Source organism: Botrytis deweyae (genome assembly GCF_014898535.1).
Source record: "Botrytis deweyae strain B1 chromosome Unknown BDEW_008, whole genome shotgun sequence".
Classification (NCBI taxonomy): domain Eukaryota; kingdom Fungi; phylum Ascomycota; class Leotiomycetes; order Helotiales; family Sclerotiniaceae; genus Botrytis; species Botrytis deweyae.
This window is the reverse complement of record NW_024066215.1, coordinates 679,090-701,248: the sequence shown is the minus strand read 5'-3', so window position 1 is coordinate 701,248 and position 22,159 is coordinate 679,090. Positions and strand designations below refer to the sequence as shown.

General features: G+C 42.3%; 9 protein-coding genes across 9 annotated transcripts; 6 read left to right on the top strand and 3 right to left on the bottom strand.

Moving 5' to 3' along the window:
- Positions 1 to 844: 844 nt before the first annotated feature.
- Positions 845 to 3,667, top strand: EAE98_004402 (uncharacterized protein; the record flags this gene model as incomplete). The annotated part of the gene is made up of 8 exons (XM_038952022.1): positions 845 to 1,007; positions 1,058 to 1,525; positions 1,578 to 1,677; positions 1,723 to 1,751; positions 1,799 to 2,873; positions 2,925 to 3,017; positions 3,161 to 3,354; positions 3,438 to 3,667. The coding sequence occupies 8 exons, from the start codon at positions 845 to 847 to the stop codon at positions 3,665 to 3,667; spliced, it is 2,352 nt and encodes a 783-aa protein (XP_038811558.1).
- Positions 3,668 to 4,309: 642 nt separating this feature from the next.
- Positions 4,310 to 6,882, bottom strand: EAE98_004401 (uncharacterized protein; the record flags this gene model as incomplete). The annotated part of the gene is made up of 4 exons (XM_038952021.1): positions 4,310 to 5,461; positions 5,535 to 5,762; positions 5,816 to 6,334; positions 6,403 to 6,882. 4 exons carry the CDS (start codon positions 6,880 to 6,882, stop codon positions 4,310 to 4,312), a joined length of 2,379 nt encoding a protein of 792 aa, XP_038811557.1.
- An 884-nt stretch (positions 6,883 to 7,766) lies between these two features.
- EAE98_004400 (uncharacterized protein) lies at positions 7,767 to 8,877 on the top strand (the record flags this gene model as incomplete). Its single annotated transcript, XM_038952020.1, has 4 exons — positions 7,767 to 8,062; positions 8,170 to 8,224; positions 8,288 to 8,370; positions 8,442 to 8,877. 4 exons carry the CDS (start codon positions 7,767 to 7,769, stop codon positions 8,524 to 8,526), a joined length of 519 nt encoding a protein of 172 aa, XP_038811556.1. The 3' UTR covers positions 8,527 to 8,877.
- A 344-nt stretch (positions 8,878 to 9,221) lies between these two features.
- On the bottom strand, positions 9,222 to 10,478 carry EAE98_004399 (uncharacterized protein; the record flags this gene model as incomplete). The annotated part of the gene is made up of 2 exons (XM_038952019.1): positions 9,222 to 10,351; positions 10,409 to 10,478. The coding sequence occupies 2 exons, from the start codon at positions 10,476 to 10,478 to the stop codon at positions 9,222 to 9,224; spliced, it is 1,200 nt and encodes a 399-aa protein (XP_038811555.1).
- Positions 10,479 to 10,944: 466 nt separating this feature from the next.
- Positions 10,945 to 12,078, top strand: EAE98_004398 (uncharacterized protein; the record flags this gene model as incomplete). Its single annotated transcript, XM_038952018.1, has 1 exon — positions 10,945 to 12,078. One exon carries the CDS (start codon positions 10,945 to 10,947, stop codon positions 12,076 to 12,078), a length of 1,134 nt encoding a protein of 377 aa, XP_038811554.1.
- A 199-nt stretch (positions 12,079 to 12,277) lies between these two features.
- EAE98_004397 (uncharacterized protein) lies at positions 12,278 to 12,682 on the bottom strand (the record flags this gene model as incomplete). The annotated part of the gene is made up of 2 exons (XM_038952017.1): positions 12,278 to 12,448; positions 12,518 to 12,682. 2 exons carry the CDS (start codon positions 12,680 to 12,682, stop codon positions 12,278 to 12,280), a joined length of 336 nt encoding a protein of 111 aa, XP_038811553.1.
- A 1,456-nt stretch (positions 12,683 to 14,138) lies between these two features.
- On the top strand, positions 14,139 to 16,142 carry EAE98_004396 (uncharacterized protein; the record flags this gene model as incomplete). The annotated part of the gene is made up of 4 exons (XM_038952016.1): positions 14,139 to 14,261; positions 14,318 to 14,846; positions 14,898 to 15,029; positions 15,079 to 16,142. 4 exons carry the CDS (start codon positions 14,139 to 14,141, stop codon positions 16,140 to 16,142), a joined length of 1,848 nt encoding a protein of 615 aa, XP_038811552.1.
- A 961-nt stretch (positions 16,143 to 17,103) lies between these two features.
- EAE98_004395 (uncharacterized protein) lies at positions 17,104 to 18,919 on the top strand (the record flags this gene model as incomplete). Its single annotated transcript, XM_038952015.1, has 3 exons — positions 17,104 to 17,485; positions 17,535 to 18,340; positions 18,410 to 18,919. The coding sequence occupies 3 exons, from the start codon at positions 17,104 to 17,106 to the stop codon at positions 18,917 to 18,919; spliced, it is 1,698 nt and encodes a 565-aa protein (XP_038811551.1).
- Positions 18,920 to 19,884: 965 nt separating this feature from the next.
- Positions 19,885 to 21,414, top strand: EAE98_004394 (uncharacterized protein; the record flags this gene model as incomplete). Its single annotated transcript, XM_038952014.1, has 1 exon — positions 19,885 to 21,414. One exon carries the CDS (start codon positions 19,885 to 19,887, stop codon positions 21,412 to 21,414), a length of 1,530 nt encoding a protein of 509 aa, XP_038811550.1.
- Between the last annotated feature and the right edge of the window lie 745 nt (positions 21,415 to 22,159).

Genomic DNA, 22,159 nt, shown 5'->3' with positions numbered 1-22,159 from the left:
ATCATCCCATTTTATCCCATCTCGCCTCATCTTATAATATCCACAATGCAGGTCCCAACATGCCCCCTAAACAAGTATGCCACCTCATATCCGAATAGAGTAGGTCTCTACGATAGGAGTTGTATGGAGGCCTTCTTGATCCAATCATCTTGTTCGATCATGAGCTGACAGGCCTGGGATGGTACATACCTTGTACTACTATCACCAGATGGCGAATGTAACCTTCGAATTTGAGGTCGAGTGCCGTGTTCAGGAAGACCTCAAGATTAGAGTCAGATTGTTATTCCCCGATAGAATCCTTTTCCTGAATTTAACTGCTTGTTCACTGTCGATCTGTTCCTTTCATCTCCTCTGCAAGGCAGGCATCAAACTATCAATGAGTTTTGAAGACAAAAAAGAAATGAATTTTCCAAATAATGAGACTTCACGGACAGAAGTGTTATTTCATGAAGGCATGTGCCTTCTTTCTTCCTCGGTTTCTTCCATCAATCTCTTCTTTAACCCCACGATCTTCCCCACACTCATCTCCGGTATTAGCTGATTTTCCCTTGTCACTATGCTCAGGAGATCGAAAAATCATGTTTGCTACCGCTACATGTGCCATGTATTGAATGGACCTTGTGCTGGTTGTTGCAGCCCTCGAAGTAAATATCCAGGGGCGAACCGAGTATTTTGGCATCAATTTTTGTTCTATGCTTCCAGGCCATCAATCCGATGATGAAACCTACCTGAGTGCTCATAGTACCAATTTTCTCCTATATAAAAGCTTCATTTGCTACTTTGCTACATTCCATTCTTTTGTACAACCAACCATCACTCCTTTTGTATATACCATCTTTTAAATATGATTTCCTTCCCTTCATTTTGGATCATCTTTGGTCTCATTTCTTCATGTCTCGGTCAAGCCTATTGGTATGAGACAATTGCCCATCAGGGAGTCGCTCCTTATAATCCCCAAGGGACTGCATATCAAGTGTTCAGAAATGTGAAGGAATTTGGAGCCACAGGTATATACTCGTAGCATCTTTAGATGTCAAATTACTAACCAATCACCAAGGCAACGGTGTAACCGATGATACAGCTGCGATTAATGCAGCAATTGCGTATGGATCTCGCTGTGTCGAAGGAGTTCCAGGAGTTGGATGTGCATCTGCCACTAACTCCCCAGCCGTGGTGTACTTTCCTGCTGGAACTTACTTGATTTCATCTCCCATTCTTCCCTACTATATGACTCAATTGATTGGAAATCCAAATGCCTTACCAACAATCAAAGCCACTGCTGGTTTTGTAGGTCTAGCACTTATTGATGCCGACCCTTATGGATCATCTGTACCAGATTATGGAACTACGAATGTATTTTATCGTCAAGTACGAAATTTTATTATTGACACTACAAATATGCCCGCTACTTCGTTGGCACGAGGTATTCACTGGCCAACATCTCAAGCTACTAGTCTCCAAAATATGGTTTTTAATCTCAATAAAGCGAGTGGTACTTTGCATCAAGGAGTTTTCATAGAAAATGGCAGGTGCCTATTTTCGTTTCCAAGATACATATCACTAACAGAATACTATAGGTTCTGGTGGTTATTTGGATGATCTCATCTTCAATGGTGGTCAATATGGCATGAGTGTTGGATCGCAGCAATTTACCTCGCGAAATTTAACATTCAATAAGTAAGAATCTCGCTTCCCGAGGTACTACCAAACTAACTACCATAGTTGCGGGACCGCTATATATCAACTTTGGGGTAATTTCCCTTTCATCTTACTCTAATTATAATACTGACAATTTTAGATTGGGGATGGACATATATGGGATTATCAATCAACAACTGTGGTGTAGGTCTCGATATGTCTGATGGAGGCTCTACAGCACAACAAGTTGGATCAGTAACTGTCATCGACAGTACTTTCTCTAATACTCCTATTGGTATCCTTACTGCTCGAAGCAGTACATCACTTCCTCTTACCGCTGGAAGTCTAGCCATCGAAAATGTGGTTTTCACCAATGTTCCAACCGCTGTACAAGGTGCAAATGGTGTATCTTTAGCAGGAAGCACCGGTTCCATGACAGTCGCTGCTTGGGTGCAAGGTAATACCTATAGCCCTACAGGTCCCACTTCAACTCAAGGTGCAACATCTGCTTTCCCTCGTCCAGCATCATTGCTCAGTGGTACAAGATATTATACTCGATCTAAACCTCAATACAACACTCTTGCAGTCACTCAATTTGCTAGTGTTCGTACAGCCGGAGCTAAAGGCGATGGGATAACGGATGATTCAGCTGCTATCCAAGCAATCATCACTTCTGCAACTGCCGCTGGTAAAGTGGTATACTTCGACTCTGGTATTTATAAAGTAACCACCACAATTTCTATTCCAGCAGGTGCTCGAATGGTCGGAGAGACTTATCCCGTAATAATGGGATCTGGATCCTTCTTCGCCAATATGGCTGCTCCTCAACCAGTTATACGAATCGGATCCACAAGTGGCGAAACCGGTATTGTAGAATGGTCAGATATGATTGTATCAACGCAAGGCGCCACAGCAGGAGCAACACTCATCCAATGGAATCTCGCATCTCCATCTACCACACCTTCTGGAATATGGGATGTGCATACCCGAATTGGTGGGTTTGATGGTAGTAATTTACAGGTTGCTCAATGTCCTACGACAGGTACCCAACCGAATACTAATTGCATCGCTGCATTTATGAGTATGCAAATCACTAGTATCGCAAGTGGATTGTATATGGAAAATGTATGGTTGTGGACTGCAGATCATGATATTGATGATGTGATTGATACTCAAATCTCTGTCTATAGTGGCAGAGGATTATCGGTCGAGAGTACTACTGGAAATTTTTGGTTGTATGTATTTCCCCCCTTGTCTTTATTGCAGAATCACTAAGAATCATCTAGGATTGGAACAGCTGTGGAACATCACGCGCTTTATCAATACCAATTCGCCAACACTCAAAATGTATTTATGGGATATATCCAGACGGAAACCCCGTAAGTGTCCTCTCCAATTCCAAGCCATCTTTCAATACCCTTTCCACTTTCCCATTATTCGCCCCTTTTCACTCCTTCTAATCCTCTAATACCCCTTCCCTTTCTACCAACCTCTACTTCACAACCACCCTAACAACCAAAAGTTACTACCAACCCGTCCCCCAAGCAACCTCGCCCTTCCCCCCAGTCACCACCCTCAACGACCCCGATTTCAGCACCTTCTGCGCCGGTAAATCTGCTACATGTTATGACGCATGGGGATTACGCATTTTAGATTCCCAGAAAATTCTCGTCTACGGCGCTGGTTTTTACAGTTTCTTCAACAATTATAGTCTTAGTAAATTTTCCCCCCCTCCACCGATTATCTTCCATCCCCGTTCTATCTCTTCTCTCCATCCCTCAAACTAACAATCCCCACAGCATGCTCCAACCACACCAGCACAACATACAACAGTAACTGCCAGACCCAAGTTTTCGGTATCGATGAAGGCGGGTCCGCGACGGAAGCATATGCAGGTTCGACGGTGTATGTATATGGATTGAATACGTTGGGGGTGGAAAGTATGATTGATATGGATGGGAAGAGTGTAGCGAGTTATACTGCGAATGAGAATGTTTATGGGGCGAATGTGGTGAGGTTTGTTAGTTAGTTGGGGGCGGTGTTGGGGAAAGAGGAAGGGAAAGAGGATGAAGGTATATTTTAGGATGAAGAAACGTACTAGAATATTTTGTATATATAATACATTTCCATTCAATCACTAATTAGGTTCCAAAACAAGATATCATCTCGCTTGTACCCGAATCTTCGGAAACATGAATCTAAAATCATCAAATTATCATTCGCAAATAATAATTCACAATCAAATTAACAGCAAGTAATTGTCATTCAATACAATGAACTTCACTCTAATTCATCATCTCCAAAAACTTTTGATGGTATATTGAGAAATTCGAATGTGGTTGATGAACATTGGTGATAGAAATCGATACGGCCGGAGAAATGATACACAGAGCTCGCTACTTGAGCAGAATTAAGGGAGAGGACTGGTAATGATTTATCTCAAGAGTAATAACCAGAAACAGAAAAGTGAATCAAATGAACGAATACAATCGAGAAGAAGAGTTTTCAAACCCCAAAATCAATTACAATAATCATACTAGCAAAGTTCTGTACATACAATAAGAATACCTAACATCATTTCTCAATACCACAATTTTCCAGAACTACCATACAAACCCCCGTGTAACAAGATTTACCCGCCCACGCACCCTTCTACCCTCCCCACAACCCCCTAGAACCTCTCCCTCCTCCTCCTCCTCTCCCACTCCGTATTCACCCTGGTTATCCTCGCCGCCTCCTCCACCGCCTTCTCATCTCCCCCCTTCATCCTCCTCCCCTCAAGCCACTGTATCCACCCCTGAAAAGTACTCCCCCACAACACCGTACACTTCTCCATCATAATTCTCAACCACAGCAACTTCTCCTCCACCACTCGATTTCTCTCTTCCCAATCCTTCTCCATCCACTCATCACTACACACCACCGCCAGAGTCATGCACACAAAGCGACAATAAAACGATATCGATGACGAACCCTGATGATTCATCATCCTATTTGTTGCCAAAGCACGGCATCCATTCAAGTTGGGCTCCAACGCTGCATTGTAGAGATGATACATGAAATCCAATTCTGCCAGTTCTCCTGCAAAGAAATCCTCGGGCCAGAGTTTCAATTCTGCGATTCCCTCGGGCTTAAATTCATGTCCAATTGTCCAAGTTGGTAATGGGGGGAAGATTTTCAACCGCACATCTTCGAGCTGGGCAAGGAACCCGGCGAGTTGTTCAAGAGTTGCGATTAGATTTTCATCTTTATTTGGTGTTTCGTCCACTCCGGTAATTATATCATTGAGCAATCTACGAGTACCGACATTCCAACGAAAAAGTGTGGCGCGGCGATCTCGAAATTTTCCATGCCTAAATGCTTCCGAGTCTTCTAGGAGAGCGAAAGTTTCCTTGTGGGCTACTACTGCTTGCTCGAGCTTTGGGATAAGCAGTAAAGCTATCTCACCACGTTGTCCTGAATCAGCAGCAATCGATGGTTTTCGCAGCTCGATGCAAGCTTCACGTATCGCGGAGAGCTTTTTTTCTTGCTCCTGAGTGAATTCATAGAACTCTTCTTCTTTTGATGCACATGCCATTATATCATCTAAGACTTCGAATGCTGTCTTTCTTGAAGGTGAAAGTTGTTTTAATTGGTACGCCGCGACCGATTTGGCTAATTCTTGTCTCATAGCTTCTTGTCTCCCTTCATGGATCCTAAATCTAGCTATCTTCATCGTCGAACTTTCAGGAACACCGTATTCATCTTGGTTTTCCCATAGCGACATGGTTAGCGATCCCCACCCATGTTTTATTGACCGAGCATGAATTGCGGAGAAGCCAAACTTCAAGTTGTAGAAGTTAGTAAAGTCTTGAATCTATTCGGTGGTAAGATTAGAGGTGGGTAGTAGAACTTACCCGCCGAATAACAGTATTCCAAAAGCTCAGTTTTCTCAGATCCTCTAAAGTTTGAATCGGGATAAAGTAAAGATATGACACATCATTATAGTCCGCAGCCGCATCTCTAACAATGGTTGTCGGGGTTCGCTGGCTTATGTGACACCAAGAGGGATAACTGGAACACATCCTATATGCAAGTGGAGCTGCAGGTGCCTTGAAGACTGGTTCGATGATACCACCAAAAACCTGATATTGATTAGCCAAGTATTTCAATATTTATCCAAGTTCGCATAAATCACGCTATTTTCCATTTCAAACCCCAATTCGGACTGAGGTGAATCCTCGAAATATGGTTCGTACCCATCGCCGCGCATCCTGATATTCGGGTCGTCGAGAAAGTCAAAACCAATCGCATGTGTTAACTCGTGAATCATTACAATTGCTAAGTAATATTGGGCACCAGCTTTCTCTGCAGAGGTCAAATCGTTCCTCAATAGTATATCACAGAGCTTCATGTCCAAGAATATCCAAATGACTGATCTGTCATCACTATCCCAACCTAAGTGAGTCATACCAAGACAATTACTCTTTTGAGGAGCTTCATCCCATGGCATACGGAGACCCGAGGCAAACCCCCACATCAGTCTTTTTTGTAACGCTTTTAAACATTTAGTAAAAGCTTTTTCACATTCTTCAGAATTATTTGCCGTCCTAGTTTCTTGATCTCTGCGCCAGAATGTATAAACTCCCTCCGGAAACCTAGTTGTTGAAGTACGTTGATCTACCGGTATTCGAGGTCCTAAGAGCATTGCATCCAACTAAGAAATAAGTCAATCAAATATCTTCACAAGATCTACCTAATAAAGTCGTGGGAGAGGGGATATACAAATGGTAAAGTATGCATTTCAGCAAGAAATGCACTTGCTAATGTGAGAACTGGCTTCATTTCCTTCAAAATATAAGGGTTATCCATGATGTAATGACCACCTTCCATCTCTTCGGGCGTTTGTAGAATCCATTCCCGTTCTCTCTGCCCAACTTTCTCCCACATGTTTTGTGCGAATATAGGATTAATTGGAATTGAATCAAGATCTGATTCTTCCAGAACTCTACCACTAACTATATCAAAATCGACAAGCTCCCGTATCGTGAATTCGCGGAGTTTCGTTCTTTGGAATTCCTCGATGCGTTTTTCCTCTTCGATCTTTCTTAAATTGCCACTAGGGTGAAGGTAGCCTGTGGGAGACCACCCGCTGGCTGCAGAAGCATAACCATGTGGATGGACATAAACTCGCTTCTCTCCATATTTGGTCCGACTAACATTGAAGATTGTATTTGTCGCTTGTCCAAATTTTATTGTTGGCATTGTCGGCACATTTGAGAATGTTGAAGTTACTAAGGAGGGGTCAAAAATTCTTGTGAATTGATAATTTTGTTTCCTGGATGTACATTATGAAAAGCCTTTGTCAAATATTATGAAAAGTTAACGCAACAACAAAGAGAAGCAATCCACGATAAAGATGTCCTTTGAAGGACTGGCCGTGAAGGAGTCCCAGGTCAATGATACGAGAATGAGAACGTTTCTTTCAGGTATAGAAAGAAACGGAGGACTTTGATGTAGCTTCACTGGAAGTATAGTGTATTTCATCAAGACCGAGTCATTTACACTTCTCTGGTAAGGAATATCTTACTATATCAATAGCATGAAACTTCATTACTTGGTTTCTGCATAGGCAAGATGTTTTTCTCAAAGAAATTGGTCCGAGATACACAAGAGATTTCAAGTATGAAAAGAATGGCATCTTGCAATAAATTTCGAAGAGCCAACTCGATTTTGATGATTTTTTCTAAGTCTTGATATAAAATCTAAGTGCTAGGATTTGGCATGCTGGTAGGCACTGATAACTCTTAACAAAGATACAAAGATACAGAGAAACAAAGATACAATGTTCAGAGCATTTGAGGGTCTCAACAGAGGAGACACTATATTGAAGTAAGTGATAAGACAACAGTAGTTTTGGTTGTTCTTGTGAGAATCATTGACATGAATGTGTGTTTATGATATGTCAAGGTGTGGTAAGATTTACCTGAGTGATATCGTAGAGGGAGAGGGAAGCTTGGACCATCATAATTCATGACAGGGGTCTCATTAGTGCAGTTTAAAGAGCTTTTTATGGCTGGGATATCCTCGGAAAAACTTTGTTTAGGAACAACAATAATCCGAACTACCCCCATCAATACTGCAACAAGATGGGTTCCAAGCCTACTAAAGAGAGCAGTCAGCCTCCAATTACTGCACCTCTTCCACTTCCACCTCCAACCCCACCACCTGCTCATCCTCAATTCAAATTGATCATCACTCCCCCTCCAATCGAAATCTCACCACGAAGATCTTCTGCATTCTCCTTGAACTCTTTTGAACTATTTAAAGAACAGAAGTTCTTCAGACACACAATCGGTCTTGAAAGATTTAATCAACCTTACACTACCAAATTCCCATATCTGAACATTGGAAACCATTCCTACCAAGAAGATCCTCCCCAGAAGTAATCAAGCTTTACCACCGCAACAATGCTCATCAAGTATGTCTTGTCATATCTCTCTCATATCCTCCTCTCGATATCTGCAAAGCTTCCATACTAATAATTCGCAGAGTCCGAACTCTCACTGGCAAGGAAATCGAGCTCGATGTCGAAGCTGACAACAAGGTATGTTTGTCGCAACAGTTCCATATTCTTCCTTTACAACGCCAACTAACATTCCAATCACAGATCGAGAGAGTTAAGGAAAAGGTCGAGGAGAAGGAAGGCATTCCACCCGTTCAACAGCGTTTAATTTATGGCGGCAAGCAAATGTACGTTCAGTGTCATTTCTTCCCCTCTCCTCCCCCCCATCTCCAACCTCCCAACTAACACCTCCCCCCAGGGCCGACGACAAGCTAGTAAAAGACTACGAACTCGAACCTGGAGCGACACTGCATTTAGTTCTCGCACTCCGCGGCGGCATTTAAAATCCTCTCATGTCATTTTCCTCTCAACTTTCGACCGCGTTGCTGCCTACCGAAATACCCCGTACCTCCTTCTTCATGACTTTTACGCATTCGAGCAAGTTTTCATTGGTTACGTCTCTTTTTCCCCCCTTTTCACGACACGATACATTGCGATGCGATGCGATACGATGAGATTACATTGATGGGCAGATGATTGGGCATTTTATTGATGGATGACGCAGAAATTCCGAATATTATACAATGGGCGGTTTTCTGCGTGCGTGCATGAATTCGATTTTGGCTGTCTGATATGGGATTAGATTTTCAATAGACCGCGCATATCTCAATAATAAACTCTTCATAAAAACGCAATTCAGGGTTTACTTGAAGTTCGTTCATTCATGTGACAATACTCATTTGTGACAAAAAGATTTATGTATGGATAATTATCATTTACAACGCTGCTCATATAATAGCTATCAAACAGCTACAGACTTAACTAGATTCTAATAAACTCCATAATCCGGTCCCTAATATCCCGATATTCTAGAAGCCCTTTTGATACCTATATAACAGAATATGTCGTCACCCATGGCCTATGAAATAATATAGCCCTCCAAAACGCCTCGCTGATAAACCCCCCAGATCCCAAAGTACCACTTCCCAACCAAAACCCGATATATGAGATAATAAAATGTACAAAGAATGTTGGCCGTCTATCTTCTAGGTTTCTTAGGTCCACGATTGAAGATATCGACAGGAGCTGGTCGTCTACGAGCAGGCATCATAGCTCCGGGTGTTGCTGGTCGAGATGATGGTGCCGAGCTCGTGCGAGAAGATGGTGCAGATGGTCTTGATGTTGCCTTGTTTGGTGGGGAGGAAGAACGAATGCGAGTTGATGGTGCAACTGGTTTCATGATCTTGCGAGATGGCGCTGGCCGAGTTGTTGCTTTGTGAGTTGGTTCTGTCTCTTCATCCTCATCAAAAAGGTTATCTACACCATCCGAATCATCACCGAACATGTCGTCATCTAGCATGGTCGGGGTTCCGGCTGAAGCTCCACCCATAGGCTCCTTTGAAGAACTGGAAACTGGCTTTCTACCACTCATTGCATCGCGTAATCGCTTTTCACGATCCTCTAGGGAAGGTCCACTAGATGGTGAACTGAGAGCACCGGGACTTCTGGCACCCGATGGCCTATGTCTTGTTAAAATCTTTAATGCAGGTTGGTTGGCAATTTTGTATTCTTGAGACATTCCAGCAGGGGCCCTTTGTACTTGTCCGTGTCTTAATCCGCTGCTCAACGTATTGAGTTTACTTCTTTGACTCATCTCCTTAGCTTCTCGACGAGCTTTCGTCAGCACGCTTGCACCATCCGTAATTTTTGTTCTGCTACCTCCGCCCCAAGTCAAGGAACTAGGTCCAGCATTTTGAAGAGCCCTTCCCTTGGTCAAAGGAACACCTCCATTGTGTGCGCGCATTCCATAATCCCTTGGAATCTTCGGTAAACGTTTGAGATCAACAAATCTGCTAACATGATCTTGTTTATGTTGCTTCAATGCATTCATTGAATTCATCAGAATGGCTTGAGCGCTAGCAACTTCCTCATCATGCTCGGTTTTGTACTTCTTGTACACTTGAGCCCACTTGGTTGGATCTCTTGGCACATAATTCTTTGTTTGCCATTTAGGAATGTCTCGAACGATGAATGCTTTCCAGAGCTCCGCAGTTTCACCCTTTATATGTGGAGATCTTTGCTCGATTTGATGCAGTTGTTCGGGATTGGTAATATTCTTTAGGATAGGGTAGGCTACATGGTATGATGTATATCCAATATCATGCAAGTCTTGAAGATGTTAGCGATGAACGATCAAAGCATAATAAAGTAATATATAAAGCCTACCTTTGATATTTCTTAAACAGGTTGCTTTACAAAGATTGTACAGGGACTTGACACCGGTATGTTCTTCCATAATGTCGTTTCGTGTTAAAGGTAGGGATGAATGATAATTTCAAGGAGTACTCAAGGATCTCTAGATGTACCTGTGTTGGAGAGGCTGACCGTTCGAGAGGTTGACAGATTAAGCGTTTTGTGATATAAAAGAGGATTTACTCTGATTAAATTGAAGTTTTCGTATGGCAGAAATGAAGATAGATTCGTGAAGGCAGATTTCTTTCCTGAAATTAAAATGAATTAAAATTGTTGTAGAAAATTGAGAATTGGTGAATAGCATGCTTTATTATGAACAAAGAAGAAGTTTGGGGGAATTTATAGATTATGAAGCCCGCACTGAGTGAGGTGGGTCACCAGCATCTGGAACCCCGGACTAGAGGTGCACTAGCGGCCGTGGTAAATTCGTAGAACTATTCTTAGCTTTCAAATGTTCCGCATCAATATCACGACCAACAGACAATAATCGATAAATACATACCTTCAAGATGGCTTCCTATCAACTCTTAGATCAAAGAGAGGAGGACGAACTACACAAATCTCGCCTTCTTAATGTCGAAGAAAAACCTTTCAAGCGTATCACTAAACGTTTACTCACTCCTGGATTCGTCACTACACCTAGCAAACTTCCTACACCACCATTAGATTCCAACGAAGAGATTGGGGAAGCTGATCAACAAAAGATTCTCGATGAGCGTCGTCAATTGCGCGAAGATGTACTTCTCGATTTCGCAGCATTTGACAGCAGTCTCGCGCGCATTCAATTTCTTCGCAACAGTAATGAACGCGAACGCGAGAGGTACAAGGCCGACAAGGAACATATTTTGGAAACAGCACAAGCGGTGAGAGATAGTACCGCTCAGTTGAGAATTCAATTGGAAGAGGCGAAGACTACATTGGAACAGAGAAAGAAGTTTGACGAATTGGCCGAGAAGATCACGAATAATATGTTATTGCGACCACGAAAGGATCAAGAAATTAATTTGAGGAAATTGGAAGATGAGTGCAAGGAGTTAGAAAGAGAAAGTAGAACATATGGTGAGACATGGAAAGAGAGGAGAGAACAATTTGGTAGAATTGTTGAGGAGGGAATGCAATTGAGGAGGTTGATTAGAGATGAGAAAGAAGAGGTAGAAAGACGAGAAGGTATGGACGGAGGGGAGGAAGATGGTGAGGTTGGAGATGGTGATGGTGATGGACCGACTCCCCAAAGGCGAAATAGCACAAGTGACGATGCAACACCAAGACAAGGAAGTCCAGAAAGAGATACACTTAAGCCCAAACCTATGCCTTCTGGATCAATATCAAGATCCGGGTCAAGGCCCGGCTCAAGGTCTGGTTCGAGGTCTGGCTCAAGAGGTAGATCAACGAGTCGAATAGCATCTCCAACGCGATCAGAACGGGCTAGAAGTCGTAAACGTAGAGGGGAAGAGGGAGAAGGGGAAGATTTTGCAATGACAGATGCAAGTACTAGACAAGTGGACATGGATCATTCGGCCGACACACCTATGGCGGATGGGATGAATTCAACGCAAGAAGGAACACCAAGAGTCACAATCAATGAACCAGAAGAAGGATCAATAGATGAGGGAGAAGTTGGTGATAAGATGGATACCACATAGGTGTTTTTAATCAATAATACTTTCAACACTATGTACAACATAATGTACCATACCAAATCAGAATGATACCCCCAATGGCTTTGTATTATCTTGCGGTGTAAATTGTGCATTTCATCAAAACCTCCGTCACACATCATTCATAACGCTTCGCAAAATCGGGTATATTCATCGTGAATCATGATTTCGTCATCCAGAATCCTCAGTTTCCAGCAGCAATAGCCTTCTTTGCTTGATCGATAACATCATTTGCCTTTGCCTCTTCTGCCTCATCACCACCTCTTTGAACTAAGTCCTCCAACTTAAGTATAGCATCTGCGAGTCGTTCACGGAGTGGTGGGAAGACTGCTTTGGTTTCTTCGATTGCGGCGCGCTATTCGATTATTAGTTTTTGATACACAGATTGCTATGGTATAAGAGCGCAAGAACATAAAATACTAACCTCCTGCTTCAAAGAATACTCTCTATTCTCATCCTCCTCAGTAGCTTCCTCTAATTTCTTTAATCGTGCCTGTTGAGAAACCAACTCTTTATGATATGAAGCTTCTTCCTTTACAAGACGAGCAACAGATGATGTAGCTATAGCGAGTTGAGATGGAGGCGCCATTTTGAGTGATTTTCTGGAATTTTTGAAAAAAAGAATCGTGTATGTTTGTTAAAGTTACGAGACTTTGAGGGGCTGAATTTTGAGGATAATGATACTGTCCTGGAGGGGTGCTTGACCGCTTTTCTGGCAGAATAACGTCGCGAGATCAGATGATTTTCTTTGAATTCTTCACTCCAAAAGTAACAACTACTTATCCATGGTAGTGCACAGGATGTGTCTAGAACTGTTGTTGGCAACATTGATTTGGTATTTTTTTAATCTCGTGTCGATAGGTAAGATCTCTGTTCCATACAATTGTCGTTATGAAGAAGATTGGATGAAGAAATGGGTGCCTTCAACCGATCATTATTATATATCTGCTTCTCGCCATTTTGTTCTAGAGTCATGAAGCAAGAAACAAACTTTTTCATTCACGGTAGTTAGTTCTAGCCACCAATTTCTAGCCACCAGTTTCTAGCCACCAAATTCTAGCCACTAAGACTACGATAGGTATCGTTAACTTCAAGGAGCCAGTGCTCACAATTGTTGGTCATGAGAGGTGTCAAGATGATAGGAAATCATCAGCCGAGTCTTTCTATCGGACCGATCAGGTGACCTTTGAGAAAGTGCTCTGGCATAGACTGTCTTGATTTCTCTTGTTGTACCTTTATGCTTTTCTACCAGTTCTCGTCATCTAGAACAATTAGAATAGCCTGTTTAGGGTTGCAAGTATGTTGAGCATGAGCCTTTAGTCACGCATATTCCTCAATGTTACATAAAGTGATGGATCGAAGTCAGATCCGTCAAATGTCGTTCTTCCAAAGCTATAATCTTCGTATGACATTACAACTAATTCCCGGTGCACAACATGACACTCTAACGCCGGAATTATAATGTACGTACCACGTAACCTGTTTGTCCGCTGGATATCAAATTTCTCGCATGAAGTACGACATATATGTCTCAATATAGGAAGGCTTTAAGTTGAGTCGGGACGAGGACAATGAATCAGCTACTTTGAAAGCCAATTGTTTGGTAATGACGAATCTGAAATGATTAATTTTGTCAGCTTTCTACAGTGAGAGGAAAAAAATCAATCCTAGATGTCTCAATGATCTCTTGCTCTTGTCTTGTGTCGTGGTTTGCTCCAAGAGAAGGAGATCTAAAGGCCCTACAAACTAGTAACAATTGCTTGAGGTCTTTGCGGGGTGTGAACCCCTGGTGTAACTTCATTCTCCGCAAAGTCTCATACGTTATAAAACATATTGACGTTATTCACTGGTACAATATGTGATCATTCACAATGAGCGCCAATAAATTTTGGTTATACATAGATCAACGAACCCATCTTTCGTAATTTATACAATATAGGCTCATCACCTCGGTGAAATATGACTTTAGCTACAAACATATTTATTCTCATAGTCCCTGGTGTCTTTTGGCTTTTTCCGCATCTGTATTCTATTTCAACATCAAAATGATTCTTCACTCTACTCTTATCAGTGTCTTGGCTGCAATATCATTCTTACCATGGTTATCCTTTTCCGCACCAACAGTAAACCGAGCTACATCTCCTAAATATGTCTTTGCTCATTTTATGGTAAGTTATCCTTGTCGATAGTCTTTTGATACTCATATTAATCAGTTTCTCAACAGGTTGGGATTGTCGAGAATTATAAACTATCGGACTGGAAGATGGATATGGCATATGCACAAGAGATCGGTATTGACGGGTTCGCTTTGAATTGTGCAAGTATTGATAGCTATACTCCAACTCAACTTGCACTTGCATATCAAGCCGCTGAAGAAACTGGATTTCATGTTTTCATATCATTCGACTTTGCATATTGGAATAACGGAAACACCAACAACATCACAGATTACATGAACCAATATGCATCTCATCCTGGCCAAATGCAATATAATGGAGGAGCTGTGGTCAGTACCTTTGTGGGAGATTATTTTGATTGGGCACCTGTCAAAGCTGGAACAAATCACTCAATCTTTGCCATTCCTATGATGCAAGATCCTATCGAAGCAAGTTATCTCTCTACATCATTCGATGGTGCTTTTTCTTGGTTAGCATGGCCTACAGATGGTGGAAACAGTATTATTCCCGGTCCAATGTCAACTTCATGGGATGATAAATTCTTGACAAATCTCAAAGGAAAGCCATATATGGCTCGTAAGTAATCCATGATTTTGGAAGCAGGAATCATTGTTGATTTTCATTTAGCTGTTTCTCCGTGGTTCTCCACACATTTTAACTCTAAGAACTGGGTATTCATAAGCGAAGAACTCATTACCGACCGATGGAATCAAATGTTGGCTATGAAGCCCGCACTTATTGAAATTATATCTTGGAATGGTAAGTATGATGATTCATGAAAGCAAAATTAAGCTCACGGATGTTCTAGATTTCGGTGAATCTCACTATATCTCTCCAGCGGAGCCAAATCATAAAGATGATGGTTCATCACAGTGGGCTGACGGCTTTCCTCACGATGGTTGGCGTATAATTACGAAACCATATATCGCTGCTTATAAAGCTGGAGCAAGTACACCAACCATCACAGAAGATCAACTTGTATATTGGTATCGACCAACACCCAAAGGCATTACTTGCACAAATGATACTCTTGGACCTCCAAATGGACGCGAAATGCTCGCTGATGATATATTTGTCACCACTCTCCTTACAAAACCAGCAACTCTAGTTGTTACCAGTGGAGATAAGACTCCTTTATCAATTGACGTACCTGCTGGTATCGTCACCACCAATTTCACCATGGGTGTAGGGAACCAATATTTCATGGTTACTAGAGAAGGCAGCCCAGTCTTGAATGGATATGGTGGTTTGAAAATAGCCGACAAGTGCGAGAAATACAACTTCAATGCATATGTGGGATCTTTGAATGGTACTAGTAGCGATGGTCCGCCGCCACCGGCTAATACAACTTCAACGAGTACTTTAATAACCACGACTTCTACCTCTACCTCTAAATCGTCAACATCTAGTCCCATCACCACAACGAGTACGACAAGTACTCCCCCAATTTTAACTACATTCTCATCCTCCAGCACTACATCAACAACTAGCATAACCAATTCCAGCACTTCAATTATTTCCTCCACGACCACAACTTCTCCTACTTCCATTATTCCAACCACGACCAAAACTTCTTCCCCTACTTCCAGTTCCTCAACATCCACCTCCCCTTCAACACCTTCTCCCTCTACAGTCTGTACCTCAGGCTGGGGTCCAGGGAATTATATTGGTCTCTGTCAATTTACCTGCAACTTTGGCTATTGTCCCCCTGGTCCTTGTACATGTTTATCGTATGGTGCTCAAATTCCTGAGCCACCAATCACAAATCAAGCAGGTTATCCGTTACCAGGAGAAGATGATAGTTATTTGGGATTGTGTAGTTATAGTTGTAATCATGGATATTGTCCAACTACTGCTTGTCGATTGGGTTAGGCTTGGTGGAGGACGGGAGGATGTGCGAATATATTATGACTTCATTTGAGATGAAGCAGTGGTAAAGAGTTTGCAGTATGGAAGTTCGAATGTTTGATGCTCCTTTCAATGTTCGTTTAGCATAACATTGTTTCGCAGGTCATACAATGATTTATTGGCGTCTGAAATGCGTTGGAATGATAGAGTCAGATAGATAGATATGATGAAGAACTATACATATATCGGATATTCTCATTAAAGAACAAAGAATCTAGATTGTATGAATTTCTCATGAATGAAAGTATAACCAGAGCTATAGGAAGATAATAACTAGACGAAATACGTTCAAAAATTGACCACAGCTCAATTCTCCTTAGAGTTGAGCCTCGTTTTGTCATTGTATCTGAAGAGCCATGTACAGGGTTGAGACTCATCGTGCAACGGACAAGAACTTTTCCAAACATTAAGTTTTCATCTACTACTCCACACTTGAAGTTTAATTGGCACATTTCGTCTGTTTACCTGCAGGATAGGTAGAAGAGAGTCTTTGCAGTCTAGGAATGAGCGCATTGTAATTATGGGATGTTGGCTGGTGGGTAGCAATATACAACAAACAGTTGGTTGGATCAGGGATTTGAGCCAACCATTTCGCCCAAAGAGAAACCCAGCGAGTAAACAGTAGTTTCAATAATTTTAATTTCTCAGAAAAACTAAAGCAGAACTACATGCAAACCGTCTCTTAGTTTGGAATTTTCAAGTCCTCAACCAATAACATATTTTCGGCTCGGCTGTTAGATGGATGTGTTTGTAACCAGCAGGTGAATTGTAGGCTCTTACTTGCAGCCGAAAGACGATCTACCTACGCCTCTTCGTCGCATACTCACAACCTCAAGACATCTTTGGGGGTATTTAACTCTCTACTATTCTCAACATTGGTGATTCAGCCTTTTCGATAATACAAAGCCTTCAAAGACAGATCGATATGTTCGCCGAGATTGTTAGCGGTTTGGCTCTAGGCTATTTGCTATGGAGCATGATTGCCATGGAAATCAATCATCGTCGTGCATCAAAGATGGGAATTCCTCTTATTCGACTCCCCGTGGACCCAATGAATATGATTTGGCTGATTCTGGAGCCATCTCTCTGGAGACTTTTGGATCAATTACCTATAAACTTTGGCAATTTTAGTCATTATTCACGCCGAGACTGGCATTTTCACGACAAAGCAACATCACATTTGAAATATGGTCCAATCTTTGGATTGGTCACTCCCTGTGATGTCTACGTTTATGTTGCAGATCCTAATGCTATTCATGAAATATTTACCCGACGCGGAGATTTTCTTCGCCCATCCAAGATGTACAGTAAGTTATCATCAGGTTTGGTGATCAACAGAAAACTAATTCCTGTTAGCTCTTCTCGAGGTCTACGGTCCATGTATATCCACAGCAAACTGGACTAATTGGCCACGACACAGAAAAGTTTTGGCTACACCCTTCAACGAAAACATCATGAAGTTCGTTTGGCAGGAGTCACTCAAGCAGGCAAAAGAAATGCTGGAGACATGGAATCAGCGTTCCGAATCTCGGGAAATATCCACCGCCAAAGATACGCGCACTCTATCTCTGAATGTTCTCGCTGCAACTGGCTTTCGAAAATCATATCAATTTCGTAGCTCTTCCCAGGCTGGAACAGATGAAGCTGGTAGCTATCGTGACGCGCTGCAAACTGTCCTGGATAATGTAATATTGATCATGTTTATTCCTTTCCGATATTTGTGTCTACCCTTTATGCCGAAATCTTGGAGGCTCGTGGGCAAGGCTGCTACTGATTTCAAAGTATACATGGAAAATATGTTGGATGAAGAGTCTACCTTACTCAAAGAGGGCAAAGTCGGCAGTGGAACTTTAATGACTTCTTTTGTAAGAGCTTTGGGAGTACATCAAAAAGAGGAAATGGTTCCATCCCGACAAACGGCACAATCTCCTTCCAAAGTTCTCACGGTCGAAGAAATCTTTGGCAATATTTTTGTTATCAATTTCGCCGGGCACGATACCACGGCAAATACACTAGCCTTCAGCATGATTCTCCTTGCAGCCTATCCAGAAGTTCAAGATTGGGTTGCGGAGGAATTGCAAGAAGTCATCAAAGATAATGCCGACGAATCTTTGGAATACGAGAAGGTGTTTGAGAAGCTTAATAGATGTAGAGCTGTACTGGTACGTAACTCAGTTCATTCAAAAGTTTCGACTTCTATATTCTCATTTTTTCTAATACATCTAATATAGCTCGAAACTCTTCGACAATTTCCACCCATCATGGCACTGCCCAAGTGGAGCAATGACATTCCACAAACGCTAGATATACAAGGGAAGACTATTATCATTCCACCCCATACAGGAGTAATGCCTAGTATACTCGGAATCCAAATGCATCCAAAGTACTGGGAAGATCCCTCGCTTTGGAATCCTTCTCGCTGGATTGAATCTACGCCCGACCCAACTTCCCAAACTGGCACATTGAACACAGAGAAAGTTATTACTCCTGCTACCAGTACATTTTTCCCTTGGTCTGATGGACCACAGAATTGTCCTGGGCAAAAGTTCTCCCAGGTCGAATTTGTCGCAGTTTTGGCAATCTTGTTACGACATCACCGAGTGAGTGTCGTCCAAAACAATAATGAAACCCCGGAAAAGGCACAAGAGAGAGCTTTGGCTGTCACTCAAGACTGTGACTTGGAATTGCTTTTGAGAATGCGTGATGCTGACCAAGTAAAATTGATTTGGAAGAAGATTTAGGGGGGATGGTTATTCGTGTGGGATAGGCCTGATTTGGGGGTTTTCTTCATGCATTTGTCGAATGACAGGCTCAATGTATCTCGAGATTTTTCATTAGTAGTCAGTTTCAAAGCAAACTTCACTCTCAAAGTAGGTGGTCTTTGTAGTTTATTTGATGGGAGAATATTATTTAAATTCACAATCGGGTTTGCGGAATCTTTCTTGGATCAATTGGGTCAATATTGAGAACTGTAAAAATATACTTACATAGTAAAGCCTTGAGCTGAGTTGCGGTTTCAATACATATTATCACTTATTAGCCTTCAGTACCCCAATTGAGGAGTTTTCAAGGTCACTCATCTAAGCCAATTCGTGATGTTGGAGGGGAAAAACCACGTCAGATATAGGCATTTTGTAATGAGGAGATTGTGGACTTGGGTTTGAAACATACAACTGCTAGCTATCTATGCATTCATTTAACATCCTGCAGATCCACCTGAAGACCAGAATCTACCTTCATCCATCTGTCCATTCAACAACGATTATTGCCATTCTGGCTTCTGTTGGAACAGTGATTCCAGTGAGTTGGGATCTGGAGTCGGGTCTCGAAAACAAAGAAGCCCAGATCTGGGGATCTCACTCTCTGGCATTATTGATAGCCTTCTTGGAAATTTCCATAAGTCTTTTGGAGATTGGTCAGACACGTGTTGTTTGAATTGATCTCTCACTGATATCAAGAAAGGAAAGAAAACGGCACAGATTTCTATAGAGCCACGGGAATAACTCTGAATACCTAGTGCAACGGATATATGAGTAGAAATAAGGGTAACAACATGGTTACCCGAGCAATATGAAATGTGAACTCAGGCAGAAATCAGGCAAAAGTTTGTAGTAGGGCCGCACAATACCTAGTATTTATATATTATTTTCAACTTTGAATAATTCTTTCCTCAACCACCCACATAACAAATTCATCAACCTCAACGATGAACCCAAACTCGAGAGGCAACTACCCACCTGGGTATGGACCTCCAAATCCAAATCCAAATCCGTACGCAAATCCTTACGCATACCAAAACGCACCAGTATATGACTACTCATCCGGTCAATACTATTACCCGCAACCACAACCTTGGCCCACTCCAAATCCTAACGGAGCATGGCAGCCTCAAGGCTATCAACAACCTTATGGCACGCCAAATCCTAACGGATCATGGCAGCCACAAGGTCCCCAACCGCTAAATCGCGACCAGCAAAGAGCCGCAGCACGAAAAGTTGTACTTCAGTGCGGCAATTGCTCTCGCATAGGTCATGAGCTGAAAAGATGTGTTGGTCCAGTTAATGCATTCGGTGTTATCGATGGATGTCCAATGTGCAACACAACGGACCACGTTCTCTTTGAATGTGTCAAAGCCTGGAAATCCGATGGTAATCAACGCCACTTGCTGATGCTCGGTCGAAATCAGAAAGCTATGTTATCATGGCCAACTGAATTGACTGAACATCCAGTTTGGAAAGCCCTATCCGCCGAAACCAGACCAAAAATCTGGACACCATCTTTCGCACTGCAGTACCAATTGGAAAATCCACATTATTGGAGAGACTATATTTACGCAAGGACATGGCAGGAAGATCCACCAATTGCAGAAGACCCAGCCTGGGGAAATCCTTCTCTCGTGATTCATCTCAAAGATAGATCGGAGAGAGGATTGACCCGCAATGCAAGCGGTCTCGGTCGTCGACCACAATCACAACTTCCTCCGCCATCGGCACAATATTTCCCTCCTCCGATGATGCCGCAATTTCTATCATACGCATCATTTCCACCACCACCGCCTCCACCTCCACCGCCGTCGCAGCCGCCAAGATCAGCACCCGCCTCATCACCTGATACAATTACTCTTGCAGGACTTGAGAGCAGCTTGACCAAATTCGCCCAGAACTTGATAAATCTTGCTCCCGCTGGTGGTAATAATGGTCGTGGTCGGAAGAAGCTCGCCATCAAGGGTGCATCCAACGCCAAAGTCAAGGATCGAAGTCAAAGCCCCAAAGGTCAGACTGAGACTGAAACATATCGCGAAAGATCGCCTCTCCGCACATCCGGTGTCAAATTGACAGATCGCATGTCTTATCCTAAACTCAATTCCAGTCGGGTGAAGGCTGATAATGACGGCGATATCTCTGACGATGACGTGGAACCTTTGTCGAAAGTTGAGGATGTACTCTCTAACTTTGACAATGCTCCAGGAGATGCAGCATCGGCAGCAAAAGCAGCCAGGAAAACGATTCTCAATCGTAAGAATCGGGCGAAAGCAAAAGCCAGGCGCGATGCAGCCAAAGCCAAAGATCGGAGTCAAAGCCCTGAAGCTCAGATTAAGACTGAGACTTACCGCGAAAGATCGCCCCTTCGCACACCCTATATAAAGTTGGAAAAGTTGGAAGATCCCATGTCTTATCCTGAACTCAAACCTAGTTGGGCGAAGGCTGATAATGACGTGGAACCTAAAGGCCAATAATGGCTTCCAGTTGCCTCCTCTTACCGGAAAGCCTCGCTGATCTTTTCTCCTTTTCTCTCTCTCTTTTCTCTTCTTTAATTTGTTGCTACGCTCTTAATGTAATTTCTGAACCTTGGTGTTCATACTGGACCTTTGTGTTCATATAACCTTTCGTGGGGTTCATTATGCCTTTTGGGGGGCTCAAAGAGTCTTCTTATTCTCTTCCGCCTTTAGTAAGGCTTGGTATTCCTAGCGGAGCCAATTATATAACATGCATTCTTAGAAAAATGCATCATTTTCCAGCTCAAACTTGTTCCATGCATAAGTGATTCTCTTGGGGGGAGGGGGGAGCATTTGATATCGAATGAACTAACAAACTAACAATTTGATAAATTTCCTGAAGAATACATTGAATGAAATGAACTGACTGGGACAACATTAATTTTTTGGCAGAAAAATCAAGAAGAGACAGAAAGTGGTATGAAGTATAGTTTTTGAAAGTTACTTGACTGGTCTATAGATCTTCGAATCTCTGCTGAAAGTTTCCTCGCCGGTAAAGAAGTAGGAGAAGTAAAAGAAGACAACTATAGGAGTGCAAGATGCTCTCTATACGCCGCGCACTTTTCTGAATAATATCTTAAAATCGGGAAAGACATATTTGTGTTGCTTTATTGGTAGGTTCACTACTGGTGCACGAACTGATAGAACAATACGAGAATGGACTTTGAAGTGTCTCTTGGGAATTGTTACAATGTTTCATTATAGA